The sequence below is a fragment of the Columba livia genome, chromosome 11, assembly GCF_036013475.1.
Source record: "Columba livia isolate bColLiv1 breed racing homer chromosome 11, bColLiv1.pat.W.v2, whole genome shotgun sequence".
Taxonomy (NCBI): Eukaryota; Metazoa; Chordata; class Aves; order Columbiformes; family Columbidae; genus Columba; species Columba livia.
In genome coordinates, this window is record NC_088612.1 from 16,619,079 (window position 1) to 16,631,474 (window position 12,396).

General features: G+C 42.7%; 1 protein-coding gene across 6 annotated transcripts in view; it reads right to left on the reverse strand.

Moving 5' to 3' along the window:
• The window catches only part of RORA (RAR related orphan receptor A), a 397,620-nt gene that overhangs the window by 19,190 nt on the left and 366,034 nt on the right, over positions 1-12,396 (reverse strand). For 5 of the 6 annotated variants that reach the window (XM_065075851.1, XM_065075853.1, XM_065075852.1 and 2 more), the window contains 3 exon segments: positions 10,129-10,214; positions 2,743-2,884; positions 759-1,154 (listed from right to left, as the gene is read on the reverse strand). In XM_065075851.1, coding sequence (XP_064931923.1) covers positions 759-1,154; positions 2,743-2,884; positions 10,129-10,214 — 624 coding nt within the window. 6 annotated transcript variants of the gene reach the window in all.

Consider the following 12,396-nt stretch of genomic DNA (forward strand, 5'->3'; position numbering starts at 1 on the left):
TCTAAATGCCTGACTGCTTACAGAAGTAAGAGAATCTTAGAGCCACTTCTTCAATGTCCTGTTCCAGTTTGCTTGTAACCAGTTCATACAGCAGCACACTCTAACTCCAGGCTCGGATGTTGACAAGACATGGTTGTAGAATACAGCCCTAGTGTAATCATTCAGGGAAGAGTTTAAAGTAAAATGTGCTAGTTGATGTGGTCATTATAAGGCTCTTAGGGAAATTATCAAAACTTGGTACATTTAGAAATTTTCTGAAGTATCTGGGGCCAGATTCTCTTCAGCCGGTGGCAAGAAGAACTGCCCTCGGATTAGATTGGCGCTTTGGTTTTCTATTTCCCAGGTACAGGAAGAGCAGAAGAAAATCAGCCTCATCGCTTTTTGTTAGGAAAAAAAAAAGTATTAAGGTAATAAGAAGGTAAAACATTCACAAATAATCTGCAAATAAAGAAATCTCTGTCTGTTTGCACAGTACTAAATATCAGCTTGTTAATCAGTATTGAAAGGGTTCTGCTACAAGGTCTGGACCCAAAAGCCACACTACTAGAGCTGATCAACCACAGCTCCTGGGCTTTCTAGCCCAGTTCTGTGCAGTGCTCATCACGTACCCGAGCAGGGCACTGTGCGCTGCACGGAACGCTCATACACGCTCCCAGCTGTGCTGAGGCCACATTCTGGCTGTCACCTGGCTAAACGTGTCACTGCAATCCAAAGGGTACTATTAAGACAATTACAACGAAGCTTTTCTCTCTCATTACCTAATTCTGCCATGGACACAGTTGGAGAGGTCTCCCCATTTGTAAAAGAACAATAAGGGAAGAAGCCCGATGCTGGTGTGTAGTCACATATTGGTTCTGGTTTGATTCCATTAATATCAAGACCCGACTGATCTGGAGAAGGCTGTATGTCTAAGTAGAAGCTGCTAACTGCAGAGTCTGCTTTGCTACCTTCAGGGGTATGCCCATCAATGTAATTACTGAGGTCATCGTGTAGCTCTGTTAACCCATTGGTGGTGATATTGTATGTTGGTGTTAGTGGTTCTGCCTCTCCTGGTTGCTGCTGATGATCTCGCTGCTGCTGCTGCATTCGATGTTTCTGCACCTCCGCATACAGGCTGTCCCGCTGCTTTTTTGACATTCGACCAAACTTTACAGCTGGAACACAGACACACAATGTATTACATTTCTACAAATCCACTACTGCATTTTAATTGCCTTGAGTCTTGAAATACTACACAGTAGGAAACAGTAGAAAAGGCAAATCGGCAGGATGGGCAGGCCAAAAATCACTTCTGTCACAGGTAACGTAGCTGCAGCTCTAAAAGGAGCATTTTTAACATGCTACTTAAATGGACCATTAGAAATCACTGGTTCAGCTTAAATCATGAACTTTCCACTTCTATACCAAAAACATTCTCTCTTGCATACCCACTGAAGTTGACGGATGCGCCTCTTCAGCGTTCAAATCCTACCTAGGAAAGTAAAACCTAAAACAAGACTACACTGGCCTGAGATGAACTGGCCAATTCCTACTGGCTGTATAGTCGCTCGTACTGCAGAGTGAACCTGGAGTTAGGTACAAACACGTGGGGTTATGTCGAAGAGTACCAAAAACAAGCTTTCTTGGCCAAAGCACATGGGAAGAACCACAGCACCCACTTTCTGTGCAGCTTACTGGGACAAGCAGAAATGTTTACCTGGTCAATTATTGTGCACAAGTGTGTGTATGTATTTCTCCAGGAAATTATTACTACTTTGAGAAGTATTAATATTAAGCGTAAGCCTGAAGCAACTGCTTTGGCACATCCAGAGAATGCCTAAGAAACATGGTATGTGATTTCTGGGACCTGAATCAGCTGTAAAAGCCTTGTCATTTAGGAAGGTGAGTTCTGATTTGTATTTTTCCACAGGAAAGCAGGAGGAATATGATCAACTGTTTCAGGTTTTTAGTTTTAGGCCCAATTAAAAAAAATAAAGACAATGTAATTCAATAAGTAAATGGAATCTGAAAATGATTTCCTGAATGGGGCCTCACGTACAAAGAGTGATGCATATGTATTGGTAGAACACGTAGTGCTGCTGTCACTGTGGAAAAGACTGAGTCAGAGCTTCAAACTGGGGAGCGACGGCAGCTTCGTTACATCTGTGGGGGCCGTGGGCAAGTATCGGTTGCAGATCCAGTTCTGATTGAGTAACATCAACATTTTACAGAGGTGGGTTTTCGGCATTAGGTGTAATTTTGAGCTTAATGTTAACAGCAGTGGAACACATTTTCTTCAGAATTCTATGAAAACAGCACTGTGCTATTCTCTTTGAGTTTTTTCCATCATTCATTACATATACATTTAAACTTCTCTGTATATTGTGAAACAGGTCTGATCTGTACCAGTACGGCAATCAGGGTTACCTGCAACTATCACATGTCACCTAAATTGGAATGAACACACAGAGAAAGTATAAACATTCAACTAAAACCTCCATCTTCAAGAAGTGACGGGAGGCAAAGCTCTCAACTGGGAACTATAATAGATGAGTAGGAAAGAAAATAAATCCAAGAGCTTCATACATGCCCTAATTGATATGTATTTATGTGAATATACAGCAACATATAAAACCCACTCAATCTCAACTATGAGTCTGATGTATAATTAACTTTTCAATCTTATGCTGTTTTAGTTGAACACAGAGAATGCTAAAATCTGTTTTATTTTTTGCAATTAAGCGATGCGTTAGCAGAGCTTACCATCTCGAGACATCCCCACAGCAAGGCATTTCTGTAATCGACAGTGCTGGCAGCGGTTTCGACTAGTTCGGTCAATCAAACAGTTCTTCTGACGAGGACAGGAGTATGTAGCATTGCTTTGCTGACTCCTCCTGAAAAAGCCCTGTAACACAATTGCAAAATACAACTCAAGAGGCTGGTAAAACAGTATCTAGTAGGAAACGGTTTGTAAAAAACACGTATGTGTTCAAAAATACAGAGCATGATGCTGGGCAGCTCCTTTTACAAAGAAAAAGTTTTTAAAATGTTTTCTTCATAATTGGTTTGATGCTGACAACCGACGTTTTGTTTAACTCGGTGCAGGATTTAGATTTTTAAGGAGGGGGAAGCTGAAACAGATTTTAGGTATTTTCTCTTTCCCGAGTCAACTGCAATGGGTAGACCCACTTCCAAAGCAAGTTGGCGCTGGAAGGTTCCGCAGTATTTCCCACTCAGCTCTCTCCATCAGCGCGCTGCGCGTTATTAACCACCGCGCCGCTCTTGGCTTTGAAGTTAATTTCAGCTTTTTGCCACAGACAGTCCAAACATAAGCTGGTGCGTGTGTAATACCTACTTCACAAGGATTCTGCAAAGATGTAGTCATTCTACACAGGCATCTGAGATCAGTAGGCACAGTGTTTTAGTTTTATGTTGCCACATAATGGATTAATTAACAGCACTGCAAAGAAAATACTTCCTCAGAAAGGCTGGGCACCTTTTAATTAAAGCTGGACTTTTACCAATTTTTTTATTTATTGAAAGGCCAGATTCTGGAGTCCCTCGGCACATGAACACTCTGTCCGGACACTTGGTGGAAAAATAACAGGCAGGGTTTCTGCACGACGAGAGACTTCCCAGCAGAGTTGCTGCAGACAGAAACCTGACAACACTGAGGTAAAGCCTCCTGCTCCATGTTATAAGGAGGGCACCAGCCTTCGTCGATTATGCCCCTTCTGTTAAATCTTTAGTAGGAAAACAACAGAGTATAAAGAAATGAGGAAACTGAAGATGCCTGTCTTTAACCCCATTTTCCTGTACACCGTTTCTCCCCCATTTATTCTGGTCTTTGCTACCATATGATTGAACTTTCAACTGTTTTAAAGTTTGTCAATAATGAGGTGATTGTCACTGAAACTGAAAGCATTGCACACATTGAGCTGTGATTGAGTGCATTTCACCCTAAAGAGAACCTGAAATACCATGGACATTTCTACCATTCCAGCATCGTGACTGATCCCTCTGGAGGAACCAACTCCTAGGTGGGCAGAGCTTCATTTCCAGTCCCGTGGGCTCCCTCTGTGCAGCCCCTCACTCCAGAGCAAGTACACGTGCAAGTGCTGTGCCATTCGCTGGAAACACAGGATTAGACATCCACTGACCCGGGACGTCCTGATAAAGGTTCCGCATCTCTGCATTATCAGTCCTGTAAAACGTCAGTTCTCCAAACACTTCAGCAGTTGCACTGAATGACAAGCTCACACATAACTGTATGAAATTTACCGCCACCCAGATGCTGAAAGTCATTAATATGTAAAATGAACCTGGACCAATAACCTCAAAGATCTATACGTTTTCCTTTAGCTGGGACGTATACCGAGTCTGTATTGCCAGTTCGGCATATTTCTCTTTATTAAGAATATTCTTGTCAAGCTGAGGATTATTTTTAGCATTATAATGGAGAAAATACTGGGCTTTTTGCTTTTCCAGATCTTCCCTAGAGACACAGCTGCTCAGTACATTTTAGTGTACAATATATCAGCTAAGTTACAGCTTGAAGCTACATTTTCAATAGAGCACAACTGCCTGAAACTGCGGCCTTTAAAAGCACTTGCACTTTACAAACCAGAGAAGTAGCGGAGTGCTTTTAATAACAAACCCTACAATGTTATGCAGGCATGTTGAAAACATCAACAGTATCTAAACAAAAAACAAAATCAAACCTTGCTTCAAACTTCAAAAATTAATCTAAACTTGTTCAGAGCTCAGAAATATATGGATTTGGAATTGAACTGACAACAAAGTTAAACTGAGGGGTTTTTATGCTCTAAGTTCTCCTATATTGTCATCATTTATTTGTGAGTTTTCTAACCTTTTGGTGGTCCTTGGGCTCTCATAGAAATATATGTGGGGAAGACCCTATTACAGGAACCTTCTGTAAGTAAATACAGTATCTTCCTAGGTTGTTTTTTTCCCCCTTTTATTAGGAGAAGGACAGACGCTATATTCTGTTGTTCTATTTCCTTGCCTTTGCCAGAGGCACAGAGTGAGCTATAATTTTTCCCCCAGGAAGGAGGAGGTGGATGCGTACATGGTACACGCGTATACATTCAAGCATTATGCAAACCAGCCCAGGCCACATGCTCGTAATTGCAGACATATTCCCAACCAGTATTTCACATTCAGACGATTGCGTCATGGGCCACAGACAGAGTGGATCCCTCTTGATCAAACACACAAACGAAACCACTCCTGCCCTAGAGCCTGTCACCGACGGCAGGGCCTGAGCCGAGGTGTCTGGCGGGGAGCGCTCCCTGAGCGTGTCGCCTTAAAGATCCGGCTGATGCTGATGAGGCATCACTGAGCTTTGCATGGCTCCCTTTTTCTGTAGACGTATTAACGCGGTGCCAGAAGGAGAGCAGAGCAGATTACAAGCCGTAGCTGCATCTCTGCATTTCAGACTCCTATTTATATGCAACACAATATATGGGTTTTCATATGCTGCCAAGAAATCAAGGTTAGGAAAAAAGGGGCGCAAGAACTTTTCATCTGCAAGTCAGTTTGAATAACAACTTGTTAAAAAATAACTTTGAAATGTAAATAGCAGTTTTTAGCAAAATCTGTTGATAGTTTCAGTACCTTCATCGTTCGGTGGCTCGGTGTCCCCGAGCTTTGTGTCTAACTCGCCCCTTGGCAGGGAAAAGCCCGCTGTGCTGCCCCCGCATCCCAGGCAGCACCGCACAGCCCAAAATGCTGAGCTCATGTTTGGTCTTTTGACAAATTTCCATTTAATGAATTGATTCCTACAGTTCATTAACATACCCACTTCCACTTCTGTATACACATATGTCTTAATTAGCTGCTCATTGGCTGTTTAATTACAAGAAAACAGCTGACAGCTGCCTTGCTGCATCCTAATGGCAGACGGTTTGGAATGACTGTATGCAAGCCTGTGACAACAAAGGCTTATTCATAATCCCATGATTTATGGCTAATACTTAAAGACTTCCACGTATCATTACATTTTGCAATATTCTGAGCAATTAACAATTAGTTGGGGGGGTGTCATTCTCTTACTGTTTTCTAAAGCAAACTAACACAAATTTTCTTCAAAGAAACATCAGAAAAATACATTGTCACATGAAAGGTAAACACTCAGACTGGATTTTTAACTCTTTTATGACAATGAGCACATACTTTAGCTGTAGAAGGAAGAGAGTGCTGCAATAATATTGCTTAATAAGCTTTGCTAATTAAGTATTTGATAACAAACTTACAGTGCCACTGAAAACAGAGAAAAACCATTCAGTTTTACACACATAATAAAGACCAGAGTGAGATTGTGTTTATCAGGTTATACAAGGCTCCTGAGTAGCCCTTTCTGTAACATGGCTCGTGTCCTTTCCAACGTGTTTTGCTCAAAATTGGCAAAAATTAAAAAACCTTCAAATCATGAATTCAAGATAGAAGTCTGTAACATCAAACTGATACTCCACGTTCAATAGAGTAATGAAAAAATGGCTAGTAAAGAAAGTGAATGAATGAAACAAATGAACAAAAGGAATGTGAGATGGGAAGTGACAATACACCACAACTTGTTTTCTGAAGTAACAAACACCGACATTCCTTGCAGTTAAAATGAACAAGACCATCTTAGATCTTAAAAAGCACAAGAGACAGAAGCCAGTACCCGTAAACCTCTGAAAACATGAGAAATGCCCAGCAATGCCCTGCGTGGATGGTTTTACGAGACCAACTGCGTACAGTCAAGTAAAGAGAGGGATCACACTAATGCACGTGTGAGCCAGCTGGGCATGAACTGACACTATTGAGAGCAAAAGCAAGTAACTGCCTCTACAAATTAAAATACATAGTTCATTAACAAAAACTTCATTTCAAACTAAATACTTTGCTATGTCCTTTTTCAGCATTCAGGTCTTTTCTGACAATGCTGGGCTGAGTAAAGTTTCAGCTCTGAGAAAGGAACACGCACGTCTGCAAAGCAGCTCCTCTCTCAGCAAAGCCCCCAACACAGAGCAAGGACTGTTAAAAGGTTCCTACAGCAGCTGAAGAAGTATCCACACAGACACTCGTTTTTTCAGTAGTGCTACTACAATAGTAGTAGTAGTTTCCTATCTTACACGGGAGACTTAAGTTAAATTTTATTTTTTAAACGCAGATTCAAATGCAGCTAAATAGGTTGATGGGTTGGGAGTACTCAGTGCTGTTTGGGCAAAACACAGCCACTGACTTCATAAAACCAGCCAGTAACATCATAGCAAGGTAGGAAATTAAAACCTCTCAAGAAACGCTAATTGGCTTAACTTCAAATTTTCAGTGCTAGTTATGTGAAGTGCAATGTAACAACAAAAAACTGCCCAGAAAACTTTCAATTACGTGAAATGCAAAGGTCACAAACCTGTAGAAGAGCAACAGAAGCCGGCAAAAGTCAATTTGACAAGAGCTTGTCTGTGATTCCATACACGATGCAGATTAAGATTACAAAGTAGGTCTTTGCCACTAAAACTTCCCTTCAGGTTTTAAATAAAGTATATTTCCAGTGGTGATTAGTATTGATACAGTAACATTTAAGTTAACATTAGTATTAAGTAACACTGAAGTTCCCACTGGAGTGAAAAGCCCTAAGAGCTGAGAACACGCCACTTGGGCGCTGCGTGTGCTGCCTGCAGACGGCTCCCGGCAGGCCTGGCTCAGCGGGCAGCTCAGCGCTCAGGCCCTGGTCCTGCCGTGTGCTGCACACAGATGGGTCTGCAGAACCTCACCGGCTTCTCTGGGACTGCCAGTGCAGGACAGCAGCCCCAGGAACAGAAGCCCAGGATTGGGAACTAGCTCTTTGTAGCAAAGTACTTTTTACAAAAGAAAGTTCAGCGTAAAATGAAGAGCAGTGTAAGCGTGCTCAAACCTGCAGAGATTGGAGCCACAGAAAAGCTGGGAAAAAAATCCCATAACAATACACACCTGGCTCATTTGGCAGAAGCCAAGCTATGCCAACTTTCTCACCAGCCAAAATAGTTCTGTTGGGTGAGACTTTGTTGACATTAGTGTGGAAGAGCGTAGCACAAACAAAATCCTTCTGCTCCAGCAGGACATTTTAAATGCTGTCTAGGCCATGATCATTTAAACTCTTGCTGTGACTTGTGCCCACTAGCACACCCCTATCTGACACTACCTGCAGGTCATCTGGGCTCTGGCATTTGGAGTTATTTCCCTCCTGAAGAGCAAATAATTTAGTTAACTAAGCTGACATATTCATCGGCTTTAAAATTCTGCCTGAAATTGTGTGGCTAGAAAACTTACATGCTGCTACTCCAAAAGGAGAAAATGCCTAATTTCATTCATCAGGCCACTGTCTTACGCACACTCTGCTTTCAAGGTTCCAATGGGTTTCAGCGGCTCTGATGGAGGAATTCTTGACAGATAGGTCTGTCTCTTACCCACAGTGGTAAGAGCCTACAGCTACGTACTAACTAACACGACTGCGAGCGCGGTGCGCTCTGCTGCTCCCTCCTGCACACAGCTGTCCTGCTGGTTTGGTGGGGGCTTTTCTCAGGCAGGACTTAGGAGAAGGCGAAGCCAAAGACCTGCAGGAAGATGAAGCAGAAGATAATAGGGCTAGTGACTTTCCTTTCCTTTCCTTTGGCAGCCTCTTCCTGTTCTGCAACAAGCCATGTTGACAAAGGCCTGTTTTCTGCACAGCCGTTAGCGGTATCCTAACCTCAGTCTGTTGACGAGGATGTTGGTCATGGATCTCGAGGCTCTCTGCTCAGGTATACTGCTTGCAGACCACTGAAGGATTACAGGCCTTGAACTCTTTGGCAAGACAGTCACAGAGCAGAATTCTCGCTGCGAATGTCTGCCACTTCACACAGCTGAAGTTTTATAAATGCTGCTCAACCACATAAAGCTGAAAAAAGTAACCACTTTATTATCAATGCATTTTGAGTGCATTTCTTGCCTTTTCTATAGCAACAGCACTTACAAATGGCAGAAGGTGCTGCCCCTCATAAACATTCTTAGATTTTTTTTTTCACTTCTTTCTTACCAATAGTTCCACGAGACTGAGAGAATGTGGTAATGAAAACACAAAAATCTTCCTTGGAAAAACACAAAAGAAATCTCTATAATGCGAAAGCAAGAAAGTTACTTTTTGAAGATGTGTGGTAGTTTCAAACATGGCAGGAGAGCAGACTAAAAATTGTCATAAATTCTTCACGCCTGAAGTGTGGATTAATGGTGGGAAACCTGTCAGCAAGAGACTGCAACAGGCACCTACACGAAGACAACAACAAGCCAGGGCACAGCTGAGCACACCGTGTCACCCCGAGCCAGCGCTGTAATTCCGCACTAGTGATAAAAGGGGTGATGAGCTTCACAGTGCCCTGGCCTAGTGTTAGCATTGTCTGATTGAATTCTTGGTTGTGAGAGACAAACTAAACAAAATATAAATGCTTCCAATGTAAGCCTTGTTCACTAGAGTTACCGAAGGTACAAATCTAGGACAAAATCCAAAGCCTAAAGCTTACACAGCAACAGCTGGATTGCAAGGAACAGCCACTGCTGCAGGACGGCCCGAGTGTGCTGGGCACCAGCGGCACGTGCTGTTTGTGCAACATCATCTTCCACACCAAGCAGAACAGATTTGTAACTGTAGCAGATTACGAAAGAAAACTGAGAAGCTGGAGAGCTCTCAGGTATTTCGAGACAGCTTCTCACCAACGTACAAAGCGAAAATGGAGAGGAGAGTCGAGAAAGCCACAAACTCCCTCTCAAGTGAACACACAGAACAGATTCTTCGTATGTTACAAGCAGATCATCTTTCTGTAGCTCTTCTGCTCACTGACAGGCAGAGCGCTTACAGCACACACCACACCGCTGCAGCACTTCTCAAGTTTGTTCTGAAATCTAGGGAGATGGGGCAGGGGGTACGCGTGTGTGTGCGTGTCACAAAACGGCCCTATTTAAAACCCAAATAAAAGCAGTACTTCAGAATCCCCATCTGATTTCGTATTCTTTGAAATGGAAGCCACCGATCCAACTTTGGCACAACGCTTGCTCTTTAAAAAAGGAAGGAAAATAATCACTATCAAAAGGCTAAATGCTGTTTTAAGACTTAATATTTGAGAAGCTTACCTTGCAGCCTTCACATGTAATGACACCATAATGGATTCCTGATGATTTGTCTCCACAGATCTTGCATGGAATAATTTCAATTTGAGCTGCAACAGAAGCACGCAACCAGTTAATTACATTTTCTTTTAAACACCTTATAAAAGCATTCCCTGATCAGCATTTGTACAGTGAAAACTAATAACCTGCTAAACATTATACTGCATTAACTATTCATTGCTGAACTGCACGGGTCCCCTAGAGCTTTGGACTAAATTATGGCTGCTCGTTATATAATAGCTTTTGGGTTATTAAAATGGGTCATTTGAGAAGCTGTTTAAGAACCCACAAGAAGGCTAGAATCAGCATTTCAAAGCCAAAAAGAATAGGAGAGTTCACATTTTGGCCAAAGAGCTAATACAACACCAGGAAGGTTTCTTCCAGTCTTATTCCTGTGAGGCCATAAAAGGTAATTTTCAAGTTTGCCCTGGCTGACAATGAACACAACCCCTTTAGCAGAGCAGCCACCATCATGCCATCCAGTCCACACGACCGGCCCGTCCGAAAGAGAAGTGACAAGGTAAATGGCTACTGCATTTTACACGAGAAATCCAAAATTCACCTATCTGAATTGAAAGCGAATTATCAGTACATATTTGTGCGTTAGCTACCACAGAACAAACCAAGGAGGAAAATACAGCAGCATTCCAGTCAACTTAGAAAAAACAAAGGAGTCTGTGCAGCTTGGAAGATACATGATATGAAAGCCCCAATTTTTTAAATTGAATTTCATACATACAAAACATACCTACTGAGTTCAGTTTAGTCTGTGACAAAACTCTGCATCTATCTCTAAAGCACAGTACCTTCCCACCTGAATGCATGGATTTAGGAAGGGACTCCAGGATGCTCAGGAAAAGCTCTTTGCCTGCTTGTGGAGTACATGGCTGCAGTCATTTTGCACAGGACCATGCTCGGGCAGTGCTCGACAGTATCAAAGACCAGCAGTCCAGATTTTACATACACTAGCACGTGCTCACACAAACACAGATTGTACGCATTAGGTAGACAACCAAAAAATCCCAAGAAAGCACTTTCTCTACCAGAATGGTGTTAGGATCAGGCCACGTCGCTTTTGCTGAACAGGCTTAGTCCAAACAGCAGCGCAAACGCAACTCCTGCTGTGTCTAACTGTGATGTACTAACAAGCCGAAGCGCCCTTCATCTCCTGTGAGGAACCCAAATCCATTCACAAGATGCCCAGTTGATTCAGAGACCTTTTGTTTCATCCAGTTTAGGGCTATCCAGACTGTGACAACACAGAAAATCACATCTAATCCTGTCTTACAAAGTGGTAGCTTAACTTCAGCTGTACGCTTAGCTCTATTTTCAAGAAGTCACGTCCACTCTTACAAACATTGCATTTTACATGCTGTTAAATCCCTAACTGACTGCTTGTTTTTAAACAGGAATCATCCCCCAGCACTACCATGTGCTCCGTTTCACTGCAGCCTGACATCAGGGCTCAGGATCTGCCCAAAACTGCAGGGTAACTATAACAGAAACCAGAAGACGGGAAGACTTCTAGCACAGCACTCGCTGTGCTCAAATACTCCTTCAAAATATTCTGCAGGTGACATCAAACGCACCGACGGGAGCAGCTGAGCAGCACCCAGACAGTTCCCGTGTGCTCCCAGGAGCGCGGCAGCAGCCCCCGCGCTCTGCTGGGGACAGCAGCACCAGCAGCCGCGGGATCACGTCGCTGTTCCCGACAGCTCCGTGTCTGCAGCTTCCAAACTATTCTCATACCTCAGGACACCACTTGCATTTGCTGCCATCATAAGGATCTTTGCGTTCTTGACCTTTAATCCCCCACCTTCCCTGCAGCAACAAAAGGATAGCCTGAAATTAAAATATCTGTTTAGAACACTTAAGGAAGGAAATACCTCTTCCCTGCTGTCCTCCAAAAACTGTTTTAATTTCACTTTGCTCTCAGCTAATACATTAAACACAACAGAGCAGGAAGTGAACTAATAAAGGGGAAAAGTAAAGTGTATGCTGTTTTATTAATGTGTTACATTATTACTATTATGAACAACCCTGGGTGCAGAAAGGTAGCATACCCCAACTGATACCAACACATTGAACACCAGACTGAAATTCACAGAAACTCAAATAATGTGCAGTTCAAATTCAGTGAGCAATCTTGTGGGCAAATTCCAGAAGAGATCCACCATTTCCCAGGTGTCCCTTTTCAACGTATGATTATTTTTCTGCGCTGCTACAGTGAAT